Genomic DNA, 27,428 nt, shown 5'->3' on the forward strand with positions numbered 1-27,428 from the left:
ATATGTGCAGCTGAATTCTTAAACTTATGTATAATTTAAGCCTAAAGAGTGGAAAGGTTGAATATTGAGTATAAGCAAATGCGTGGCAGAAGGAATACATGATGATAGAGAGAGGTGGAAGTTTTGGATGATACCAAGAGTTCTGCAGGTCATCCAAATGAACATCACTAAATGACATGAAACCTAAAACTCCTCTCTCAATCTCTTCCCAGACAAAGGAGAAAAAGGAGAAGGCAGGGTTTGAGAAGTCCTAGACAGAGTGTTGGGATTCTCGTTGTTACCAAAGAGGAACTGCTCCGCACTTTCTCTTGATGACTCCACCTCAACAAGTCTCATACGAAAGAACAGATTCTTCCAAAAGGACAAAAATGCAAGATGACACATGGCTTGAAAAGTCTCTTGTCTAAGGATGATGTGTGTTGTGATGACGCTGGTGGGGAACACGACACAGACCTGTATCTTATACAGTGTTACTACAGATATATGTACTAACAAGATTACTCATTTACTGGAGAACAAAAGCTGCTAATAACATTAAATCCAAAATTATCCTAAAAGCAGTTACTGACAAGTTAATTCGGTGTTAACTAAAACTAGAAGGTGGTGGATTTCAGTTTCATTTTTGATTAAAAAAAAGAGGAATAAATTACTGGTTCTAGAAAGAAAATTGAAGTATGTGTTCATATGCTGATTCTGAAGCAAAGTTGTCACAGCAGAATGTAGACTTCTTAGAAAAGGCATTTTCCATCACACATCTTGGCTTCCAAAGGAAACTTGTACACAGAGAGGGAACCAGCTGGGGAAGTTAGCTAATAAAGAGGTTGAATGATCTGCCTGGAGAAGATGGCAGACATTTTTCAAGTCAAAGATGCCAATACTTACAGGGACTCATATTTCAAGTAAGAAAAAGCTAGAGGGCAGCGTCCCAGGCCTCACCAGTCAATCAGATGAATGGACAGAGATAGTCCAGCAGGGATAAGAGCATTCACATGGAGCTGAAGAAAGCATCAGAACTCAGCAAGCAGCAGTTATCAAAAACCAACCCAGAAAATACGAACACATGCAACAAAAGCTGTGTTGGCTGCATGAAGAGATGACCTGCAAAGAAGTGAAACTACCACACAGTGAAGATGGAGTACAGATTAGACAGTATGCAACTCCAAATTACACGAATACATGCTTCAATTTTCATGATAGTCAATGATGATAACCACGTAGAAACTACCCCAGTCATGATGAAAGTATATCTCAAGAGCCCAAATGTGTACAAGGTCTAAGCAATTTCCATGAAGATTTGTGAAAGAACTGGCATATGAGAATTCCCATGGGGCAGCTAGTTTCAATAAATCAAGTGAGACAAGAATGTTATCACGTGATCAGAAGTAATAAATGTCCATCCATACCGAAAAAAAAATATATCAGAGCAACTAAAATCCTTCATTCTACCCTTAGCAGTAGCGAGACTTTAAAGCAATTTTTAAGGAAGGAATAATAAAAGTCAGTGAAGCTGAGAGAACGTGGGGAAAAATACCACCTGGGTTTAATGCAGGTGAGGCACAGAAGACTAATCTGATACCGTTCTTAGAGAAGAAAACTTCCTTTCTGGACAAAGGAAATGAAACAGGTCTCAGCTGCCTGATTTTAGCAAAGCTTACCACAGCACTTAAATTGAAGAAGATGGGGATTAGTACAAAAAATTTAACTTGGCATGACAGTGCTAGAGGTAGGAGAGTAGCAGTGATATTAAACGGGAAATGTCGGGCTGCAGGGAAGTTATTAGCATCACTGCCGAAGGACTGGTCTTAAAGCCAATCTTAATATTTCACCAAGTACACCAGCACACAAACAGCTACAGTCCTGCTGACACTTTACTGATGAAGCTAAGTGCCATCTTTAGACAGAGAGATCTGGGACAGTGTGAAAAGAAGGGCCATGTGATGCATGGATTGGGCAGCAGAGAGAGGCTGTGATTCACTACAAAGATTGTGTGTTTGGGGACTAATAGCAACAACAAAATCTGCTACACCCTCGGAGGTCAGCCTGAGGAAAATGCATCCAGGTAGAACACTGGATGAAACAGTTTGTGACATGGCCACAAAATGAAAAAGAAAATGCAGGGCAGGAAGGCATTCTCTTAGAATTTCCCTACAACACAGGATGCAATTACCAATGATTCACAAACCCTGCTAAGATACTCAGTTGTGCACTGCGTGCAGATCTGTGCACTTGCTTTCTCACATGCAGGCAGAAACAACTGCAGAAGAGAAATATTGGGTTGTGAGAACGAAGATCCCACCTTCAGAAGAGGCTGGAAGGCTTTGGTGTCTGGAGACCGTGAGCTGCAAGGGATGGATCTGATGATGAGAGAAGAGAGCTGTTTTCTCCCCAAAACACCTGCAGGGCAGTAAAATACCAGAGAGCAGAGCTATTGCTACTAATGGAAACTTCAGCAGAGACAAGGCAGAAAAAACACCCATCCATTCAGCCTGGGAATGACAAGGTTGTTAAATAAGAGAGGCTGGATCAGAGTTTTCACTGGAGTAATGCAGTCAGTCTGCTTAATGCCAAGGCAGACTACAATAATGTTTTCAGCTGCCAATACAGCCTGCAACTTCTGTGACTATGGCAGAGAAAGGAGCTCCGTGTCCCATGAAAACAGGATGCTTTTCCTGGGTGAAGCTGGAAAACTGCAGTGCAACAGTGCTGCACCTCCCCTCTCCCAGGGGTGATCAGACATTAATTTTCTTGCAAACGTTCAATTAGAGGAGTGAACCAAACAGACAATTATCTTGATGAAACCTTGAATTAAATGCAAATTAAATTCCAGACCACTGAAAATTTGACCTTTGGCTAGGAGGAGGTAATGAATCGGGTTTTGTCTTTAGCACTTAACAACTGGGTTTAGGTAGTTCTGTGATATCAAAGAAAAGATAAACTGACTTAAGCAATGACTAATGTAAAATGATTAAAATAATCCTTTTTATTTTTTTTTTTCCTCAGCTTGTTCCAAAATGCAATTCTAAAAAGGATACCTGTTCTTTGTAACTGCCTCTAGGCCAAAGTGCTTCCTCCCTTCCCAGCAGTGCAGCATTGAGTGCCAGGAGCCAGCACAGCTGTAGCTCAGGCCCCCAGCAAGGCTGCCTGCCTTCCATACTGTTGTTAGGAGTATTAATCATTCTAATTTAGTGGAAACGGGGGGTAAGTTATTATTTAAAGGAAGAATTCCCCTCCATTCCTCTTGCAAACTGTTTAAAATAATTAAAATCATCAATTATAAAATTAGATTTTTCTTCATTTCATTAGTTTTTTCTTTAATTACTTTTTCTAATTTCATTAACCTTATACACATGAAATGTAACAATAAAAGACAGCAAGTTTTGCCTAGTAACACTGAAAAGTGGAGGCCTTTTCTAAGCATTTAACTTACACACTCCAAACTACATACCTCAATTAAAAAACTAAAGTTTCTACCAATGAACCTAATAAAGGGACAACTCTGAACCTAACTTCAGTTTAATCAAACAGCTGAAATGTAAAGCACAGACCCCTGACAACACTTGCACGTGACAGTGAATAGAATATAGAATAGTGAATAGAAATAGAATAGTGAATAGAACCCAATATCTCTGGGTTCACTCAGTTGCTGTGGCCGGAAAGCAGGGAAGCACCCTGCCCTTAGGTGCCTGCAATACAATCAGGCAGCATTTTACACGTGCCTGACTTTGACACGCTCCAAACTTTTGTATTCTTCTTCTCACAACTGCCACAATCTTTTTAAAGTAACAAGTGTTCCCTATTTCACCATTTCAAACATGTTGCAATAGTGCTGCTAATGCTGCTGGACCAATTTCAGGGAAGCATGTGGAGACTGATTGCTCCCTTTCATTCTTAACTCCATTGATAAACATCCATTTGAGCCAAAAAACTACCCTTCCGTTTTTAGAGTCAAACCTCATCTGTTATGCAGTCTGCAACTAGAGCATGATCCAGCAAAATGCCTGCGAGGGCAGGATGTGGAACAAGTGTCCATTCCAAGGGTGAGGCCACTCAATGGCTGTTATGTATGGCTTGGATCAAAGGGTCCACCTCCACCAAACACAAGGACAACAGGGAAGCCCTGAGTTCATGAACACTGCTTTCTACAAAAGCAGGGCCAGCCATGGGTGCCTTCAAAGTTAATTGGAATTTGCCTTTACTTAATTAAACAATGGGAATTTGGCCAGCGATGACAGGGCTAACATTTGGTTGGAGCAATACAGCCATCACAATGTGGTATGCTACATTACTACTACAGGGTGGGGAAAAGAAAGGAAATTAAGCTTAAAAAGTATTTCTCCTCCTCTGGCTGGGTTTAATTTCCGTAGTTAGCATGAAAATCCAACCTGCACTTAGGGTTTCCTGCATGATACTCTGCAATGCTGAAAATGCTGCTGTTTGCACACAGCTCCAGAGAGGATGTTTACTCTACAAAAATTAAGACACCAGAACGCTGATGAAAATCTGTGAGTCATTTATCAAACACTGACCTGAAATGAATATTATGAAAAGCCTCTTTTATATGCAAATGTTTAATCTGATCAAGGTTAATCATCGCTTTTCTTCCTCGGGACTGATGAGCTGTGTATGTAGTACATGCTGCAAGATACAGTCTCCCATCTCTCACTCTTAAAAACTCCTTGTTTTGTCAATGGTTGCTTTGGGAACACGAGGGATAGAAAATTAATCTTTTCTTATTATTTTACTCACCTGTGAGACTATCCATGAAGCCCATTTTGTCTGCCCACCTGCTGCTCGCTCAAGTAATGCCTGCTTCACACAGACCAAGTACCTCCATTCTCTCAACAAGACAAACTCAGAGTATAATTGATTTCTCCAATGGATTTTCTAATGAATATCTATTGCTACTCTAGTTGCTAAAGTACTCGTTGATGTTTGTGTTCCAACAAATATAAATCTGCTCATTTACTATCCAGCTTTACAACCAGCTATTAGTTGGGGGAAAGCCATGTGAAAGGAAAAAACAAATGTCCATGCATTTGCAAATGTTACTCTCCAAACATGCAGCCTGATCTAAGCATCGGCTCTCATCCCCTTTTGCCACTTGTAGAAGTAAATCGCTGCACCATGCAGCAGGCGTGCATGAGATGTGAGCCTTCCTGCAAAGCAATGTCACTACACCCTGTACAGCAAATTCTAACTAAATGACACAGTGAACCAAAACGAAATTTAAAGTGCTGTTTTGCTGAGACTGGAGCATTATCAAAAATACATATTATGTTAACCAAAATAGGCCTAGACATAGATTTACATTAAAATCTGCATTTACTATTTAGATTGAAAGTTAGGATTGAAGTTCTCACAAAGGAGGGTATATGTAAGATGGGTGAAAATTTGGCTTGTGTGTTTTGATTCAGATCCAGATCTGTGGTTACAAAGAAGAAATTCCTTAAAAACCGCATTAATAGCAGCAAAGATACTACTACTGTGCTGCCAAGAGGATGATTTACACACACAAATCTATATTCCAGATGGCCACTTGTGGGTAAACTGAATTTAAATTAAAGGAACAGCTTGGATTTATTTTAAGGCATTTTGGAAATGTGTACACTCACAAAGGCCAGCTCGTCAGACCTACTGATCGCTAAGCACTCCCACCAAACCAAGCCCAACTTTCTGAGGTGCCTCAGGGAAGTCAGCTGAACACCCACACTGTGTGAAAATGTGGACTTGGGAGCCCAGGGCTCCTCACAATCAGGACTTGGCTGAAGTAGGAGATGCACAGAATTCCCACTGGAAATCAGGGAAGTCGAAGGTGTTTCACACTATGTAGGCTTGAGCCCCAGCACATCACTGCAAGTGGCTGAAAAGCCCACGTCCCATGTATCACACACTGCATTGCCTAAGAGCATTAGCAAATGCATGTTTATTATTTTCACCAGTAATAAGACATTCTAAAAGAAGAATCTGACTAGACTTCCATTACTTTTCAAAGCTTTACTTAGAAGAGACTGCTAAACCTCACTATTTTTCAACATTACTCCTTTCACTCTGACTTTTCGGAACATTAATGAAAATATACTTACACCTGACTAGAAAGTTCATGAACCACTTAATATCACTTACTTAGAGAAGGAAAAATTCTCATCTTTATTTAGTAGTCATAATTTAAAACTAACTTATTAGAGAGTCAAGGACACCGAGACTGAACAGATGTCAGAATAAATTCTTGATGTAGATTGACCAGCAGAGCTGACAGCTAGCATTCAGTCTAGTTTTTTTAATTGCCAAAGTTCATACTAATTAATAATAATTGTATTCTCAAAGAAGGAGATTCAGAATTCAAAGTCAGGTTAAGAGAAGTTCATTAAAGACACACCACACATACAGCAGAGGTGTGCTCCTGGAGGAACCCCAGTGATGTTCAACACAGCACTGGCAGCTGGAACCAGGGGAAGCTTTCCCCATCCATCCAAAGTCATCACAAGAAACACAAACTACAGCAAAACGGAACCAACCAACAGAGGGCAGCTGACTCCCAGCTATAGGAAACTCCTATTTTTGCAAAACACCCTTGCCATCAATGAAATCCAAACTGACATCAAATGTTATGAAAAAGTTGATGTGAAATCTGTAATACCAGGGTTTGGATACCAACATTTCCTCGAAATCCCAGAGTTCTCAGGATGAAACTGGCACATGCTTTCAACGCACAAAGATAACATTTGAGAATGAGGGAGCAAAACACAGCAAAATTCCAGCTGGGCGACTCCTCTGAAACACGCAACTCAAAACACTCTTAGTATTTTTTTTTCCCAGATTTTGCAGAACTCCTCAAACTACCCATCTCTGCTCTACAAAAATCACATGATTTTTTCATACTATCCCAGTTCTTTAATGCTGACTCCTTTGGAAAAGAAATTCGTGTCAGCTACGACCTTAATTAAGTGAAAAATAGTACCATAACCTGCCACCTAAAAAAAATAAATCACCCAATGATCGCACTAATATAGAACACTAAATTAAGACTCCATTAGAACACACATAACCATTTTAAGAATACTTTTTAAATTATTAAAGTGTAGCTAAAAACTGTTTACTGTGAAACCACGTTGTGTCTCAATCTCTTTAAGACTAATCCATGACTCTAACAAACACATAGACTATACTTGCTATTAAACTATAATCAGTGCTACATAAGCTTTCTTAGGTGCAGTAACATTTAATTATGTTTGTTTCTGAGTTCAAATTCCAAACCTAATCTGGAGCATCTGACACACGTGTTGTGTGCCACATCTGTTAGTGAGCACGACGATCCACAAAATGCTCTCTCTGTAATATAATGCATCTCTCCTGGTTAAGTTAAAATATGGGAAATGGCTGACTCAAAAATAATATTAATTATATAAAGGATTAAAAGCCTTCATAACTTTAATTAAGTAATATATCACAACAGACTACACAGGACTGCTGATTTATGCACTCCTTAAGTGAGAAGCAGTAAATAAAATTAGACAGGACAGAATATACATCTATATGCAGAAGAATGCACCCATTTGCATTTCATTAATACACAAAAATCCACTTGTCTTCAGTTTTTCTATGGGTGGCTATAGCCTGCAACACGTTTATTTATAGCAGAAAGATGTCACAATCTTTACACCATCACAGAACCACAGGATATCCCAGGTTGAAAGGAATCCATAAGGTCAGTCCTGCCCATCCGCTCCCTGTGAGAGCTGCAGCCACCATGATGCCCCTCTTCAGCCTCCTCTGCCCAGGGGTGAAAAACCAAGGGAGCTCAGCTGCTCCTCATACATCTTACCCTCCAGACCCTTCCCCATCTTCATAGCCCTCCTCTGGACACTCTCTGTTAATTTATGTCCTTCTGATACTGTCTCTCCCCATGGGATCTGCGGGGGCTGCTGGAAACAGGGACTAGGGGCAGGAAGGTGTCCAAGCCCCTTCAACATGTGCACCCATGGCATCAGCCCAGAGGGCACTTCCACCCCAGCAGATGTAAAATCCTTCACTGGGAATGTTCATGTATGCTCCCTATCTTACACAGGCTCCACACTGTGCTCTCCCAGAGAACTGTATGTGCAGCTGTTTTCTTGGAGTGCTTGCTACAACAGCCACCCCAGGAGGCAGGGCCAGCCCTGCACAGCTGTACAATGAAGACAATATCTCCTTTCTTTCCTCAAACCGACCTGTATGTGACCAGAATGAATTTCAACTTCTGGAAAACAGCTCTTCTAAACAACAGACCTCCCTGACATGGGGGTTGCCTCTGCAATCACTCAGAAAGCTGTAATTGGGCTTTAAAATCCAAAATCACAAAGTGCTTTATATTCCAGCTAGCAGTTTGGTAATGGTGATGATCCTGATGCTGTCACCTAAAAAAAGATGTGAGATTCATGTATTCAGCTTGCAGTTCAAATGCACACATTTAGATGGTGGAATCTCAGCACAATCCTTGCAGTCATGTGAAGAGATATCAGGAGGAATACAGAAGGTAGTTCTCACTTTTATTCTGCTGTCTTGGAGAAGGAAGCCAATTAAATAACATAAAAAGAAAATAAAATCAATTCCTAAATCTATCAATCAGCCACCCTGCATAAAGCAAAGCCAACTTTGCACATGATATGGATATAAATTCTGGGAACTGGCCACAAGAAACGTCTGCACTAGGAAAAAATGTTAACACTTGTTAAGTATTAATCAATGATAACTGCTGTACATGGAACAACACAGCTATATTAAATACTGATGAAGGCAAGACCAGGGTTATTTTCAGAATCGTAATGCAAGAGGTGTCTGAGCACTGCTGGGCTTCTCTGGGTAGCTCTGACAGATGATAAGAGCATATAGCTTCTTGTCCATTCTCCCTTTGGAACGGCAACTTCATTTCAAATTACTGTCTCTTATTCATGAAAGAGCCAGAATCTGTGAAGTCATACACTTAGTACAGAGGTAGGAACATTCTGCTCTGAAAGCCGGAACGCAGTCACAGCATGCAGGTGAGTCAGACCATCCTGAAGAAATCCCTTTGCTCTTGGAATAAAATCAAACAGCTGAATTTACGTGGCCTTTAAACTGAGGACAAACAGAATCCTCTCTCATTTTATATGAAAATTCAGCCCTTCTAAAAGATGGTGCTGCCCACTAAAAAACTGAAAAAATGACCAGAATCTTAATCACCAAGCTGGAGATGCACCCACAGAAGAGCAAGCCCAGAACAAGAAAGTATAGAGGCCTGTATGAGACCCTGCTTAATGCACTCCTGTGTAATGCCAGTATCTCGCTGTGCTGCTACTTCAAAAAGTTTTGAGATCACTAAATGTCAGGTTCCACAGAATCATAAATTACATTACAATCATTACATTATTGTAATTAATTTCATTACTTGACTTGGAATCTATTTCAAAAGAAATTTCCATGCTTGTGTCTTCTATTATAGCAAACATTGCTTTGCAATCAACAGAATACTACTCTGGAAACTTAATTTTGCACACAAAGACATTATAAAAGAGAGAGGAGAAAAGGGAAACACCTTTAAGTTGCCAAAAACAAGAAAAGCCATATCTCTTCTGTAATTCACTGTTTCTGAAGACCTACTCACATAGGATGAAACTCATGATACCACATAGCTGTGTTCTCACATCTTCGGGTGAAGACAGACCAACACCTTTTATTCTGAATATTCTTTGCTTTGTTCAAATTGAAACAAAACCTACCTGCTTATTTTAACTGTTAGCGCTGTATTTAACTTCCATAATGACTGTGAGCCTAAAACTGAGAACAAATTCCCCCACAACATTTTGTGGAAAAGAAATAGAAATGTTCTAAAATAAGAAAAGGAGGGGGAAAAAAGCACCAAGATTAAATCTGCTGCCAAGGAACAACTAAGGCATCAATCCTCCATGTTCTTCTGCTCCTAAGACAAAGACAAGCAAGAGTAAGTTCAGTCTCGGTGTTAGCCACTGTCACACTGATTTATGACACACAGTGCATGCTGCCCCTCCAACATGACATATTGTCCACAGGAGATTCAGCACAAACCAAACTTATTCCCTTACAAACACTGCCCAAGCCAATTTAACTCCAGTTTCTTAGGTGAAATGCTAATGCTTCGTCCATCGGGCAACCCAACCTCCCATGGCTGATTTTACATTTAGTTCTATCTCCTCTGGACAAAGCACTTTTGGTGTAACTCCCATCTTTCAGAACATTTTGCAGTATGCTGCTGTATTAAACAATCACTGTTTCCTTCAACAACAGAAATAGGAACTTTGTACTTCAATCAGAAATAACTGTGGGGAAATTTTCAGTTCAAATTCAGTTCAGGCACAAATGTATCAGTTACTTTTAGAACAAAAAGTCCTGCTCTGACCCAAATTACACAGGGACATTGGTAGGGAATGTAGCAGGCAGAAAAATGTTGTTCCAGGAAGTTGCCAAATGGTTCAATTTTACAAGGATAAAGCTTCCCATGAATGGCAGTAGTGAAAATATGCTTATATGAGGCTTTCTCTGCCAGAAAACTTGTAGAAGAAATGAAAATCCAATGTGGCTAGCTATTGAAACTGGATACCAAATTATCATATGCTGGGAATCACAGTACATGCCACAGGTTATTATTCCGAAGGGTGGAATAGGAAATGGCTGTATTTTCTTTAGAAAAAGGAGCAGTATCCCTTCACATACTTGGTTTTTCAGACACTTTTCTAAGGAACCTGAGCTAGCAGCCATGCTGTACAGACCTGGCGTGGTACTTATGCACTTTCAATTAACTAAGTTACAGTTGAGTATCAAAACTTTCAGACACAGCAAGAAACGTGTAAGGTAACTATGAGGTTTTCACTATTTTTTGACACTGAATATTTTCACATGTGATTGTAGCAGGCAAAAACAAAACAAAATAACAACAAAAAAAAACTACCATAGAATTTTTATGATACTGTAAAAACACATTAGAATCAGAAGACGTTTCCTATCCTGTAATTCCATCCTTTAACGCTGAGTGGCAGGAAATCTGATCTTCTGAAGGTAAAACTGAGGTTAAGGATAGGATTTTTGGTTCCAGAAGTTAAGTTTCTCACAAAGCAAACGAGCACTGATAGACAGAGCTGGAGGAAAATATAGGTCAGCTCTGTTCCCACATACCACAGCAAGGGATTGTCCACAGTTGGTGTCACTGATACAGCAGCACGTGACGGAGCTGGCATTATTCTATGCTGCCTTCTGAAAAGTAGGGGCTTTCTGACAATTAGCAATCTATATTATAAAAGAAAACATTTATGCAGGAGCTATTTATAGATAATATATTATTAATCATATTCTCAACGACCAATTTCTGACACTGACAAGCAAGGGGTATCCACCCAGGGATTGGATGTGAGCTAATTTGTTCACAGCCATTAAAGACACTGGGTTAATACCTAACTTCTAACATACAAGTCTAAAAGTTCTGAAAATGCTTCATGCACACACATGTATAGATAAATATAAGCAGATGCATGCATGAAGGATGTATTTATGCAAAGGAACGGTACAACTATTACACCAAAGTAAAACATAAAATCATTCATAGACAGACAATCAAAATTAAGCAATTATTATTATTTGAATATTTCACTGCTAGGCAGGTGACACAAAGACAAACAAAAAAAGCTGTCAATATTTCATGTCAGCAGGTAAGGACTGGAATATAAATTGATGGAATTAAAACATCAGAAGCGCAGTAGTGCTGTAGGTTGCCTCTTCAGAAACATTAATGTACCCAGAATTACTGCTCTTCCTGAGAGCAGTTACCTACCTAAGTGAAAATGGATCTGTTTCATTACAGTGTCTTGTGATAAGATATGCTACGTTGCTCTTCTTTAGGTAGGGTTCTTCTGACACAGTCTAAAGCTTGCAAGTACAGAGCAGGGGCATTTTTGGATCACAGAAACTTAGCTTGCAAAACATGAGCCAAAAAATTGCCTCAAGAAACCACTATGAATGTAAATCAAACTTTAGTCTGTACACTGCTGTGTTGCTTATTTAAAACTTTTTTTTAGGAAATTAAGTGTGAAAAGCCCTGGAAGCATCTTAACAAAAGGCTGCTCCTGAGCAAGCCTTTGCTAAAATTGTATGTAGGTCACTCTGAAAGTAATGCCTCCTATTTATTCCTGTGGAAACTACAACAGACACAAAGAGCACAATTGGATAGAGCAAATCTCAGCTACAAAACACTGCTTTTCAACAGAGTCACCACCATTAGCTATGCATTTTTGCCAGTGATGAACAAGAGTCTGCATGCCAAGCTCATAACAATCTGCCCCGGTGGAGGTTCTCACTTATTTCAAAGATAGCCATGTCAAACTTTCCTTTTTTTTTTTTTTCTTTTTTTTTTTTCCCCCTCTGTTCTGACCTTTTATATCCCCTTCTCATAGATGAATGACTTGCATTTGCAGTATCATTTCTTCTTTCCTTTCAACTCAAGGCAGCTTCTTGGCCTGCACTGTACTTGTCCACACAAGCCGTAAGTTAGTTTCATTTGTGACACCAGAATCCACCACCTCAGTCCCACAGTCTCGTTCACATCTATGTAACTTTTCACAGTGAAGTACTCACACTGATCATATGCATAAATAAGACCTTAAAGTCCTGCAGATAAAAGTGAATGTCTGACCTGAAAACATTTTTCTATCAGAGAACTACCCCAATTCATTACCATTTGATATCACAGGAACCTGCAAATAACAAGACACATGCTTAAAAACAGGTTCTCCTCCCTATTTCTGATAGAAAGTTCAGCATTCAAAACACAATTTTTCCATTTCAAGCCAAATTTTAATGGGGATTTTTCTGATAAATAACCACAAATGGGGCCAGGCTGCAAGTATTCCTCTAGCTGGGGCAATTCTCAGTTCAGTTATTTCTACTGAAGAAATGGGAAACAAAAATCTTTAACATCTACCTTCTTTCATCAAATCTGGTACAAAATATTTGAGAAGGGATGGGACCCTGACTGACAGCTGGATGTAATAAGAACAACATGTTCACTTTAAATGAAGTGGTAATGTTAAACTTCAGATACTTTCTACTTTTGCTGCTTCAACAGATGCAGCACGTACAAAGTGAATAAACTGCATGCTGTGCTATCTGTCCTTTGGCAGGACCAGGTAGAAACAGGAGGATGAAGAAGGAAGAGGAGGGAAAACCTTGACAGGAATACGTATTAGAGCAATCAATAGAAAGGTAATCCCTGGAAAACCAAGAGTTTTAAAATAAGATGCTTTTTTTTTTGTAGTAATCCTAAAAACCTACAAGAGAATATTCAAGCAGTAAACCTCCCATAACTCATAATTAACCTTTAGTCATGTAGAACTATACATTAAATAGCTTAGCAACTTCATGCTGTGTAAGTGCATTCAAATAACAGCAGATACAGAAAAAAGTAAAGCTACACCTCTTTTAACATGCATTACACAGCCAAAAACATCTGCCAGCTGACCCCTGTAATCCAATCGCCTGTTCAGAAGCAATCACAGCTTTAGATAAGAGCTGCACAACTTCGACATGCAACGTTCATTTTCTTTAAAAGATGTAGTAAAATGCAAGCACCTAACACTTAAACAATTGTCAAACACTTAGGGGCATAAACTCCATGAAATATCATGCAGGAATATGTAATTATCTCAGTGTCTGTATAAATATATTAACTGCACTCAACTACATTTATGCTAAAAAGTTGTGTTCTAAAGAGACCAGAAAACTGCACTACCATGATTGAACTGATTCTAGGAGGACAGTCTTCTAGAAGAAGGTTTAAGTGATTCAGTAATTATTCGCATCAGTCAAATAAATTGTTTTGATTTGCGAACTGCCCTCTGCTCCAAAGCAGTAACTTTGCTGAAACACCAGCATTGCCAGAGCCCTTCCACAATGAGAAATGGTAAAAAGAAAACTGCTGGGCTGTTGTTTCCATTATGTTCTCTGCATTTAAATTTATGCCAAATACCTGAAAGGCACTGGGGAGACAAAAAAGACGTACAAGGGGCCGCCAAGAAGCCTAGAAAACAACTTTCACAAGAAGAGAGATAAAAGATTATTTGGCTGACTGAGAAAAAACACAAACTGAGCACGGGTTTTAATCATACAATACTGGAAAACGGAGGGTTCTACAAAGTAGAAGATTAAGCAATAACAAGACCCAAGCTCAGGAGCAATAATTTTAAAGAGATAACTAAAAATAGTGGAGGAGATAATAAGGGAAATCTGCTGGCACCTACAGGAGTTTATTCTTGGTTTTCAGTTGTCTAAGGTCTTCATCAAAGCATAGAACACAATACTACATTGTCACCAGGAAAAGATAAGGAAAATCCTTGCACCAATGTGACCTAGCGTTCTCATGCCTGATATCAAAGAATTGTACTGTACTGCAGGTATTTAAACCAGATTATATGATTATGCAAAAAATAATTAGGAAGTCATATATTAACATATACAGAATTCTGCAGGGTTTCTCTCTAGGCTTTAAACACTGTTCACATCAGAGGAAAAAGAAGGCAATCCTCCCTACACTGGATTAAAGACATGTGTTCAGCTTAGCTAAACACGAGTGCAGCCAGCTAATTCAGTTTGCCATCTGGGCAAGGAATGTCTTCGTGCTGCAATGTGCCTAAGGAGTTCAGCACTTCTAAATCACTGCTGGGTGCAGAGCGAGGCTCTGTTACTGCTCAAAGAAGTAGGAAGCACAGGTGAAGCCAATGAAGAGAAACACACACACCTGTATATGTGTACGTACCTGTATGTACATATACATGCATATACATGAAGTCTTATCTTTCTGGGAAAGAGGCAAAAAAGCACCAACTACCTTTATATTACCACCAGCTGTAATGCTTTGCAAGCACCATGCAGCAATAAACCTCACAAAGACATAAATTCCCAATTTAGACAATTTCTTTCCTTCAATATCTTCCAAAAGGGTTTTGAAATTAGTACATTTAATGTGCGTGGGGATAGGCAACACTTTATAGCAACGTCACTTTTCATCAGAAGTAGTCTGCTGTGACTATGGGTAACAATCCTGGTACCTTTTCATTACAAAGGAGCTTATTGTTACCAAACAACTTATTGTGGGAATTCATTTTGCCTCTTTGGTGACCTCTCTGATCTATTAAGAAAAGCACTGAGGTATGAACAACACGCACTTTGTTGCAGTTTTATGTTTTCTTCTTGTTAGGATACTGCCTATGAATTCCAAACAGCGATATGCAGAAGAAGAAGCATTTAACAAGCTTCTCACACCAGTAAAAATAAACTGTGAGGAAAACGACATGAGTTGAGAATCAGGTGGTAGAAGTGGTGCTGCTCCCCAGGACAAAGCCGTGGCAGTGACTGCATGGTAAACAACATGATCCAGCAGCTCTAGCACCTGCAAGCTGCTGCACAAATACATCTTTGCTGTTAAAATTCCTTCTACACATATTATGCAATACATTTTTCATATATATATTTCTACACACTCGGCAAATTATACACATATATATATCAAGCCCCTTTGGCATGACAGTTTCCATCCTATTAATTAATTTTCATAGTTGAATTTGAAAGCAGTAAAGAACAGGCTTAACTATATAGTGCTTCATCAGTGTTAATTACCATCACAAAATAATCAGTAAATGTAGGAAACCTCTATTGGCTTTGTAGATATACATATAGCATTAAAAAGCATTTAAATAGAAGCTGATTTTTCTTAAGAGTAGCAATTTAAAGACTATTTTCCTCTAATGGGACACTTCAATATTGAATATACAGAGATTAATGTAGAAGGGAAAAGTTGCTAAAAATAGCAGAGTATATTTAACAAACACATGTTTCTGCAGCTACCATCGTCTCAGAGAGAATTAAAGATTTTTAAAACATCCATGACATCGGAGCTTTCTGATATTTACATACCATCCAGGTGAGATTATTTGTCCAGAGCTTCCTGTGCTCTGGGAGATATAAATTGTTTTTACATAAGAAATACAGTGTTTCAGGTCACGTTCTGCTGTAACGTGAGCATCTTCCCCTCAATCCTCAAGAAGTTCTAGGATTGCCCATGAAACTCAAAGCCAGAGCCACGAGATTACTCTTGTTTGTAATTGCAATGCCAGCTTGCTACCTAATGATCCCAGTTGAAACTGCAACAAGCACAGTGAGATTTCTGTTGGTGATTTAACATACTCACCTGATTCTTGAGATCCAGCTTCGGGCAGGGGCGACCTCCATTGTAGGGCTTCTCCTTCAGCCATTTGGATCTGACTTTCATCCCTGTCCCACAGGAAGAGCTGCAGGGGCTCCAGCTGGACCAATCACTTAATTTGCAATCAAATGGGCAAGGAACTGTGCAAGATTCTTCAATGTAACCTATACCAAAGATTGAAGACAGAGGTTTTATAATCACTCCAACTCATGAACTCCGATCCTTTAATGTCTCTCCGCAATCTGTATAATCAACTTCATAGGAGGACTTCTAAAAGAGAAGAAGTTTGGCTGACAGCACTTTCCCAATGCAAAATTATGATACTATTTGCAAAGAACAGCAGTGACTAAAACCAATTTCTTGGTTTAGCCCAATGTTTACTAGGATGGCCATGATAAAACTGACTGATATAAAGAATGCACATTGACAAGAAATATCCAATGTGAAGCAGGCAGTTGACAACAGGCAGCAACTATCCACACTGTAAGAATCTGGACATCACATACTCTGGAGATCTAAGTGTACTACTAAGTGTACTTCTGAATTTTGTGATCCTCTGAAGCACAAGTTCTGCATCTGGGTGGGATGTCTTCCTGAGAGAAGCAAAGAAAACATATGACCCCATCTTTCTTCTGGTAGTTCTCATACATCTCTGCAACTGCTTTGACCACTCTGTATTTTATAAGAGACATACAAAGACTTTGCTTTCACCTTCTCCCACTTTGAAGTGTTTCCAGTATCACCTCTTCAAATCAGAATTCCGGATAGCTGCAGGTGCAGCACCTTATTGAATCAAAACCCAATAGGGTTTCTCAGGACAAAGCCAGGCTTTCTCTTCACATATCCAGCCCCACAGTCACTCAAGGGAAGAGAGATTTTGTAAAGCACACTCAAAGGGTGCCTGAGCCCTTGGGGATTTCAGGAACGCCTGTCCACAGCCCTTGGCCAACATGTGGACAAGCTTCTGCACATCCCTGCTCACTGTGCTATGTTCATTCTCAAGTTTCCATTACCTGGTTGACATGATTCTAAGCACTACTAGATTTAAACAAAAGAGAGATTTCATGTTCAGCCACAAAAGTTGGTGGCTGCTAGGACCAGCCCTTATTACAGAAGGCTTAAGTCCTCTGACAGCTCTGGCAATTAAGGCAATGGAAAGAAAAGAATTTCATCCCTATCGTATTTCTGACGTTATTCATTTTTACGTCCTTTCTGTTTGGTTTTCAGCCTCTAACCCTCCCTGTGTAAGCCATATCTACAGAATACTAAATTAGCTGATTTAATTATGCTCTTAAGAAGGATTTCTCCACTCTCTATCAAGGTGACAGTCACCACAGCAGGATAAAGCACAAAAATACGTAATAAATAAAAAAGGAGAAGCAGCTTCTCTCCAAAACCTCTGGACAAGCGCCCCGAACAGCCAGGAAACACCAAAGCTGAGGCAGGGAGATTAGTCATGCCCAGCAGCCAGATTTACCGGCTCTGCTGCATCCAAACCTGTACTGACTCCAAGCCATGACTGTGCTGCATCCTGAGCATCGATCCACAGCAGCAGCACGAGGATGCACTCCTCGTTTCACCGTGGAGAAACAGCTTTCAGACTTGGTTAGGCATCCCCCACCTATAAAATATCCTCCATCTAGCAGCACAAGAAATACTGACACTGTTTTAGGGAACAGTGCCTTAAAAATTCCTGGAACAACAGCAGTCCCCTCCTTCAGCTCTATGATATTCTGCTTCTTCTTTGGCTTCGTGTGGCACTCTCCTCCCTCTCTTTCAGAGCAGCCACCCTAGCAGTCTGACAGCTGCAATCATTTCCACCACCAGTTCCTGCTGTAACTCCTTCCTAAAGCTGCCCAGTTGTCCTTGTGCAGCATGCGACGTTTCACTTTGCTCCTGCTTATCTCTGTGTGCTGCATTCCCTTTTCAGCTACAGTTTCAGAGTCGCTGGCATTACATATCTTGATTATTTCCTACCCAATCCATGGCAGTGATGATCATGTTCGGGACATTTCAACTTTGCATGCTTTGTGTTCTCATCTAGCTCAGATTACACCCATGCACACACACATAAAATATTTCTACAACAGACTCACTTTCTATCCAAAATATCCAAGCTATCCCCAGCTTTCTCAGTAATATTCTACTCAACCTGCTTAGGTTGTCACTCAAAGCTGTTCATAACACATTATGATAACTAAAAGAAATTTCCTCATGATAGATTTATGAGCAGTATTTCTTAGGCAGTTCTTCAAAGAGTTCTGTACCACCATCACATGAAATATCACTTCTCCTTGGGCTGTGTGACAGCCTGGGTAATTAACTCTTAACAGAAACAAAGAAAGTGCCTTGCTTACAAGGAGAGTTAGGCAGAGGGGTTATCAGCTTATCAGCAAAGGCAAAATGGGATAAGCCTTCTGATAGTTCAAGACTTACCTCTACAATAAAAAGAAATAAAAAATGGGAAAGTAAGACAGAGAAAGAAAAAGTTTTATAAACAAAACAAATGAAATCTGTTCCACTTCATTGTAGTGGGGATCCCTCAGCAAAACGAAGGTTTTCTAAAGACTTCCTGATGCTAAGAGACCAACCTACTGCATTTCGAGTTTCCTCATCCACATATATAGACTAAATTAAGTATGAATAAAAACTAGCAAGCTAATAGAGCAGTAAATTAACTTAATGTCCACAAGAAACAGATGTTCCATATTAAATAATGGTTAAAAAAAAAAACAGAATATAACCTTTTTTCAACACCTTCTCACAAACTGTCGTTATATCTTCCATTAACTGCTTGAAGTTTATCCTGTGCTGAGATTCCCATCATCAAAGGTTTCATTCAACAACAAATTTTTTTGCGAAAACATCTGTGTGATGAGTGCCCTCTGCACACATATATCATCGATTATTGGTACCCTGTTACGAGAAACTGGTAAGTACTGCTGTACTCAGCTCATTCCCAGCCCTTCCAGTGCCCATGAGAATGGGATATTTGGTTTTCTCTGTAGAGCATTGCAATGGCCTGGCAGTGTCAGGAGCTGAGAAGAGTTTGGTTTGGAAACAGAAAGTAAACCTCGACATGGCATTCCCAGCAAGCTTTTAGTTTGGCATGGTGCATAACAAATGAGATACACCATTAATACCAGCTGTTAATAGCAAATTCCACATGCAGGCTATTACCAGTAGAAGGAACAACAAAACACAATTACAGATCAAAATAAAAAAATATTTCTGACAGTAAAGGAATATGAAAAAGGAAGAACATAAATGTGTTTCTGAGTTACTGTCACTCAGCTTAGGGAGATTAACTCAACCCAAGCTCAAGATCAACCATGTTTTGTCAATGTCATCCTTAAACACCTCACTCACCCACTGCATTCCCTGTTCTCCTCTTCTGCAGTACCTGTACTAACACTTGTTGAGTTTCCGAGACCTTCTGCAGGAAAAGACACTGTCCTTTCCCCAGCCCTGCCCAGCCTGTTTCTCACGTTCTCTATTCTCTTGAAGCTTCCTTTAATCTTTTTTATTCCTCAAAATCTGAAACACCATTAAACTGAAGCCCCATTACTTTAGAAACAGCAGTTGAGAACCTCTGCAGAGTCTGAACCAACACCAGGCTGCTGTGTGTCACCAAGCTGGGGCTGCAGGCGCAGGTGAGATTGAGACGCAAACACCAAGGCATGGGATATTTATGTAAGCAGTTGGAAACACACTACTGGGAATTGTCCCGAATTGGCAGAAAAAATTGTACTGGACGATCAAATAAGCCTTTTTCATGTTTAAGTGCTATTGTTTTACTACTGAGACACTGCCAACGTAATAGGATGAACAAATGCATTTACCTAGGCTGCCAAACTCATTTAACTATTATTTATTCATTAAGAACAATGTTGCTCTACAAGCCACAAATGGAGTCTCATCCCATCCATAATAAACAAAGTGCCCACAGAATACACAGGATGTATTGGGAAGGCACAAGATGGAACAACAGCTATTATTCTTGTCTCACTTTTTTTCTGCGCAACCCAAAAGAGATGAAGCAAGAGAAGGCAGACAAATAAAGCAAAGATGATGGTTTGGTGGGTGTTGGAGGCCAAGGCTCAAACACTTGGTGTAAAAACTGTTATTCTTGTCTCATTCTTTTTTGCTGTGAAACCCAGAAGAGCTGAGGAGGTGGATGAATGATGGTCTGGAGATGTCACACGGTTCAGGTGGAGGTGGTAGGAGACACAAAGTGATTGCACTGCAGAACTGAGCGGTGAGTTTTTGCAGTAGTACAATTTCATTCCCTACATGAATAACACAGGTCACACGTGGCACAGCCAACAAGGGGCTGCAGCACCCTTCTGTGTCTCTGTCCACATTCACAATCAGACGCTGGCGGGGGGAAGCAGGCAATTAGGAGATTTACAAGCTAATGGGAGACACTGACATCCACCTGACTGTTGTACTTCCAAATGACAAATTTGCTGAGGGTGTAAGGTCTGTGCACAGCGTTAAACAAATGTGCCAAAAGGACTCCAAGAGGCTAACTGAAAAGTGTTTTGAAAATAAACAGCATTCCTCCAGCAGCTTTGGAAACAGATGCACTTCTAATTGAATTGGCTTTAAACTCATTTGTATCCTCTCTAGCATATTTCATCATTTCAATTAACAAACTTCTAGCAGTACTACCCTTGTTAGTAAACCTTGAGGTACTTCATAAAATTCAAGGTCATTACCAAGAAAGGGACAATTCTGTGCATCACTGCTACTGCCACTGGTAATAACACAAGTGATTTCCCTTGGAGCTTCCAGGATAAAAGAGATCACCTTTCAGCACACAAGGGAGAAGCAAAATGGACAGTGACACTGAAGAAATGTTTCTAATTACACACCAAAGGTAGAAGGGAAAAAGAGTTGATTCATTTTCCTATTAATATTTACCTTCATTTGGTAACTGGCTGTGAAGTATGTAGAGTAACACCAGTAAATCCATGCAGCACTGAAAGTCTAATAGCTAAGGACTTCATTAGTGAGACCTGGTGGACCATAGCACCCAGTGAGCCACATTCTGCTGTGCTGGTGCTCTGGGATCTCCTACAAAGCAACCTTGTGCTTTAAGTCAGGTGAAAACAGCTTTGAGAACAGACTGCAGTTAAGAGAATGGCTCTGCCAGCTGGGCATATCAGGCTGGGGCTGCTCCAGCAAATCCCAGCAGATGTGAGCAGGGACTGCCAGCAAGTCAGGAGCTAGGAGAGGAGCTCCTTGTCCTAAACAAGCCCCTCCAAGTGCTTAAATCCTGCCTCAAGGGCAAATGTTATTAACAAATCTGGGAGTCTTAAAGTTTTTATCAACTTCAGTTGCATCTGAACAAGATGTAATATTGCCACAGAATAAATGTTTAATCTTTTTTTTCCCCCTAACATCTAAGGATTTGAGAGATTGTATGCATTACTAGTTTGCTAGCTGGGGAAATTTAAGAGATAATCTAATGAATGCGTTCATTAAATGCACAACAAAAAACCAGCAAAAATAACTTTTACATCGAGTGTTTTGCAAAGCTTGAATAATGGATCACCTTAGTTAATTTATTCCTGCTTGCTCTTCTCAACAATAAGGCACATGCTCCCTTTATCTCGTAGCAGACTTATTATAGATTCTAAATAGACCAGAGAGGACTTGTAAAACATGCTGGTAAGTTTAAGTCATCGTTATTGTTATTGAAATTCATCCAAAGGTTGGTTTTATTGTTCAATTTCACAGCCTCTATAAATCCTGACAAGACAGTCGGGTTGATGCTGACTTTGCATTATGATTCCTAATTTCCTTTGATTTTGCATTTCCTTAAAGAAATTGCAAGCTTACACCTTGTCTTAACTATCAACTGTAATAGTTGCTATAGTTAGTCTGTTAACTACATAAGAAAATTTCCAGTAATTAGCACAACCCTTGTAACAGATTGCAAAACAAACTGAGAACCCTTCCAGAGAAGAGAGATTCATCTGCTGCCTTCTGAGTGCAAATAAATAGGACCTCACTGTGAACACTCACCTCGCAGGGGACTTCAGATGCATACAGGCAGAAACTCACTGCACAAACCTGGGCTCCAGATCTCAAAGCCAGTCATGGCAAAGATCCCTGCTCCCCCGCAGCAAAGGCAGACTGTCTGCTTGGAAGCCCCAATGTCTTAAGAAAGTCTTTACAAATAAAACTCATGCACTGGCATCAAGGGTATTAAGGGTAAAAGCTCAACTGTTTTCCTATATACTTTGCTCATCACCCTGCAACTGGGAAAATCATCTGCTCTGTCCAAGCAAAACTGCTTTTTCCCTCCCCAGTGTCTTTAGCCTTGGTATATTAGGAAAGAAACACATCCTATTATATTTTATTATTGACTGTTTAGCATACATGGCTTTACAGGCTATTCAATTCATAGCAAAAGCAGATATGGCAAAACAAACCTGAGACAACATTTACTTTTTATTATTATTATGAGAACTAGATAATATAACAAGGCTGTTTTTGAAGGCAGTGCACACATCTGCAATACATCATGAAGACGAAATTAAATTGTCCAAAGAACGACAAATTCCCCCCTTTCTCATACATCTGACTTCTCTCAAAGGCCCAATTCCACAATAGCTGCAAAAATAAATGCACTTTGTAGAGTGCACTGAAGAGCAATATAGACTTGGGCTATTTGGACCGAGTGGGAAGCATCTTCCAGAGCCAAGGGTCCAGCCCTGGGAGAAAGCTGCTGCCAAATGGCACCAAAACTATCTGCCCCCATCAGTAAATCATACATGGCCCAAAGGTCAATGGTTTCAGGCTGTGCTGGAGCACACTAAGAAACTCAATTTCTGAGTTCGGGACCCTCCACGGAGAGCATCTTTCTGCCAGGTTCCAGACACACGACGTCAGGCATTGTCAACACAATATGCCACCTAATTTCAGCTGCCAAGTTAGGAACCCAAGACATGGGCAAGCTTCAGTTAGGCAACTTAGCTCAGACAACACTACATTTTACAGAATGGCAAATGCTGACGCATTTCTCATATCCTGATAATTAGCAAGAATTGAGCACTCTAATACTGCCACTATTTTGGACAGCACAAGCCACCAGATGACTGCAGAAGAGAACACAGACCAGTCAGAATAAATTGCAATAAGAATTATCAAGGAGGCTCATGACCACATGAGCAAAAGCTGATTTTTTTTTTTTTAAATGCACATTTCTTGTACTTTAATTCACAAACTTGAGAAGTATTACCAAGTATTACCATTACTCTGCTCCAGACCAGGTCATCCCACCCCTGAAAGGCACTGAGGAGCTCCTTGAGCCAACACTGACCTCTGCAGCCTCCCTCCCCGCAGTCACGAGTGACACAGTGACCACTCCAATCAATACATTTAAATCAATACACCACCTTAATTCCTTCTTGTCTCGTTGATGCTAACTGAGAAACCTAACTACATGCTTTAATCATACTTGGGATGTTTTAAAAATGTCATTAAGCATTATCAGCCTCGGGGAAATCTGTAAGAGCTTTTCTGAAAGGCACAGAACTGCTGCAAGGTCCAGCCCAGGCTCTCCTGGTGGAGTTCCTGATGGAGGCACTGGCTGCAATTCCTGCTACCAGATGTCACCTTGACACAGGGCAATGGACACAAAGACATCAGACCTTAAATAAAGATGTACTAAAAGAAACGTCTGCTAAGAGCAGGGTTTTAAGAAAAGGAGGAGTCCTGCTTGTTTTTTACAGCTTAAGCACAGGGAGAACAGCACAACTGACTTAGATGATGGAAAATGTTGAGATGGGAATAGGACATTTTCATGATGTAAGCAGGCCCCAGAACAGAGTACTGATGTACTGAATTGCTTATAGATTTTTGTTTCAATTTTGCAGTGTGGCTCAGAGCGCTCTAGTCCTGAACTTCAATCTCCCCTGCTGGAGCATTTCCTGGCCAATAAATTCAGACTGCAGCAGAAAGCAATGCAATCTTGAGAAGTGCTACAGTTGTTAATAGGCACTCATCTGCTACTAAATAGGAAGAAAGTCCAAGATCTCACAGAGGGAACCTGTCCATACTGAGGGTATCAGGAGCTTTGCAGACCAAGCTCTTCGCCATTTCATACACCACCCTCACTTAACAACTCTGGAGAATAGATTTCAAAGTGTATCTCAGATCCAGGCATAGACTAAGGAAGGACAACCACTCAGTTAGTCATCATTCACCACCATATCCCCATTTAGCGTTACTCTTACTGCAAGCAGTGCACCAACTCATTCAGTTACTGACCTATATGCAGTAAGTGGAATTCTTAGTTTTGTAGGACTTGTTCCATACAGTCACAAACACATGAAGTTGCCTCTGAATATCATCAGGCATTAAACCTTTTAACACTTACTGGAAGCTTTACAAATCAGAATACATAAAGGTAACCAGGTTAAAGAACACTGGGAAAATAAACCTTGTAAGACACATGAACAATTCTGTTAATGTGTATGTCACTTCCCAGCTCAGCTGAACATCTTTCAAAGGGATCATGAAGTCCTCTTCGAGCAGGAAAAGTAGAGTTTTTAACACTAGAGTAAGCTCACTAAGAGAGTTTCACCATTCATGAAATGACTTCAGTGAAAACAGCATTTCTTCATGCTTCCTGTGTAAGATAATAAATGGATACGCAGGGAGTGAAAACTCTTAATTCTTCTATAATAACATTTTACTAGAGCTTTGGTTTATAACAGACCGTACTTGTGATAAATGTGTTACTAAGGATGAAGAGACAGACCACATTTCCAAAAGACACACTTATTACAGACTACTGCAGAAGTAGCAGGCTGCCCAGTACCTTAACTTGCTATCAAAAGTGCCCAAAGCCTCCGATAGACTGTTTCCACACTGAGTTACTATTTCTACACCAGAAAGTGTTCTCAGTTCCCACAGAAGAGCTTTAATCAAGCTGTCAAAACTAGAAAAAGTGGCCTAACCTAATAATAGAAACAAAAGGCAGGATCACAAGCAAGGCTGGGCAGAGGTGGACCAGGAAGACAAGGCTTACAGTACATCAGCTGCTCCACACCAATTGCTCATGAACATGCCCATACCCTCAAGGGTTATATCCCATCTGAACCTAACTAACAGCCCCAGCACACAGCCTGCTAGTACCCTGAGAGCAGGCAACTCTGTGTCTGAACTGCTCCCAACCAAACTTAGTATTTCAATGCAGAAACCCAGATCTGTAGTTAGTTAAATAAACAAATAAATAAATAAAATTTCTTCCTGTAGCCTGGTATTTGCCACCTCTTCAAAGGGGTTGTTTCATGGAATGCAGCAACAAGAACAGATGATGGGAAAAAAGAATAGCGCATATCACTACAACCAAACATCGGCAGCATCTGCAGAAGATGTTGCTCAAAGAGCTCATTCTTTAAATATTTTCTTTTAAGATGTGTGCTTGCTTTCTGTAAGACAAAGATCTGGAAGAATGTGCATTCCTATGTACTAGTGCCTCAGGGGAAGTCTTGCTGGAAATAAACTTCTTTGATAGACAATTTGCCCCATTCAGAAATAACAGATTTTGATGGGTTTTTTTGCCTTTGATTCTGTTGCCAGAAAACCATAAAGAACAGCTACATTTGAGCAGTTGTCTTCTGATCCTATTTCATTTGATAATTCTTTTAACATCCAGGAAGTAGGAACTATGGCCAAATTTTCTTATGGTGAGTAGATTTTGGAAAGGAAAAAAAACAAAACAAAAAGGAAGGAAGAGATAGGGGGAGAAGTACTGTTCTTTGAGCACTGCAATGAGAACAATGACTAAAAATCCTGTGCACAGACTAGAAATAGAGGGCAGGCCCTTTACAGCTCTGCTGCTACACCTACAGCTCCATAGGCAGGCACAGCTGTAATTAAGAGTGTCACTTCACACATGAGGAAATGTGTAGAAATGTTGGAGAAAGGTCCACAGGAATACCCAGATGGGATTTTGGGACTAAATTGAGAAGCTATTTTCCTTTGAGACAGCAGACTCTCAAAGGTGATAACAGCTTTACGTCCTGAAGTGGAGACTGAAGGCAGGATAGGACAAGGCTGTCCGCAGTGGGCAATGCTATCCTTCCACTTGTGATATAAACCCAGCTTTCATTCCCATGTCAGGGGACAGAATGGGCAGAAAACAAGGTGAACTTGAAGCTGAAACTTCTTCCTCCAGAAGTCTTCAAAAAGGTTTGTCCTGCTAAGTAATACAGTCATTTATTTATAATAGAAAAGCTGCAGAGAGAGGAGAGGCACAAGAGCTATCCTCAAAAAGAGCATGGCAATATTTCTCCAAGGCCAAATGCCAAGCAAAGGTGGTGTAGCACAGTCTGAGCACTGAGCCCACGTACCATCAGCAGCTGATGGTATCAAGACTACCTACTGCTCCCATACTTTATGGAGGAGGCACCCCAAGGCTGCCAAGCTTACAGCCCAGAACTGGAAAAGAACAGGTAGGCAGGACTGCCAATTTTGCTTGTAAAAGAATGAGGGAGTCAAACACAAGGGCTCATTTGTAGATGTTTGTTGGATGCTGTTTATGGCAGTGCAGAAGTCTCCTAGTGCTGAAACCAGTGGATTCAGGCATTAATGGTTTGTGATTAAAAAACGCGATTTCAATATGCTATTCAGGCTAAAAATACAATTAAATGCTTCTTTTCAAAAGTAGGTGAAATATCTGGTCACAAAAAATTCTATTTCTGAAGCATTTCAAAACAAAATCAGGAATTTCTGCAACATTTTCATTCTTCAAGATAAAATTCACCGCAATGAAAAAAAATTTTGAATGCAGCAAGTGCCAGAATAGGTGTACTTTCAAAAACAAATGGGCCTTTACTCAAAGTAGCCTTCCCAACCTTGGCTTTCCATATTGTTATCTCACAGGAAAGATAAGTATGCTATCAGTCCACGATAGACTTAGGTCACATTTCTTTTACCTGTCAGGCTCTGCTTATAGTTTTCTGAGCTAAACAAATATCGCTTTGCAGACAGATTACTGAAGGCCAGCGATTAAAAGGGTCTCATTTTCTCCTAAAATAACTCATTTAATTCAGATGCTTTTAGCTTTTCATCCAGAAACAAAATCATTTTGCTAAATCTGAAATTACAGTACCCTAAAGAACTGAAGATTTCATGTAAGCAAGAAGATGAAAGACAGAGGGTCAGTTGG

General features: G+C 40.1%; 1 protein-coding gene across 18 annotated transcripts in view; it reads right to left on the minus strand.

Moving 5' to 3' along the window:
* The window catches only part of THSD7B (thrombospondin type 1 domain containing 7B), a 292,293-nt gene that overhangs the window by 57,089 nt on the left and 207,776 nt on the right, over positions 1 to 27,428 (minus strand). For all 18 annotated transcript variants that reach the window (XM_048953272.1, XM_048953264.1, XM_048953266.1 and 15 more), the window contains one exon: positions 16,223 to 16,401. In XM_048953272.1, coding sequence (XP_048809229.1) covers positions 16,223 to 16,401 — 179 coding nt within the window. The remainder of the gene's footprint in view (positions 1 to 16,222; positions 16,402 to 27,428) is intronic.

The sequence above is a fragment of the Lagopus muta genome, chromosome 8 (assembly GCF_023343835.1).
Source record: "Lagopus muta isolate bLagMut1 chromosome 8, bLagMut1 primary, whole genome shotgun sequence".
Lineage (NCBI taxonomy): Eukaryota > Metazoa > Chordata > Aves > Galliformes > Phasianidae > Lagopus > Lagopus muta.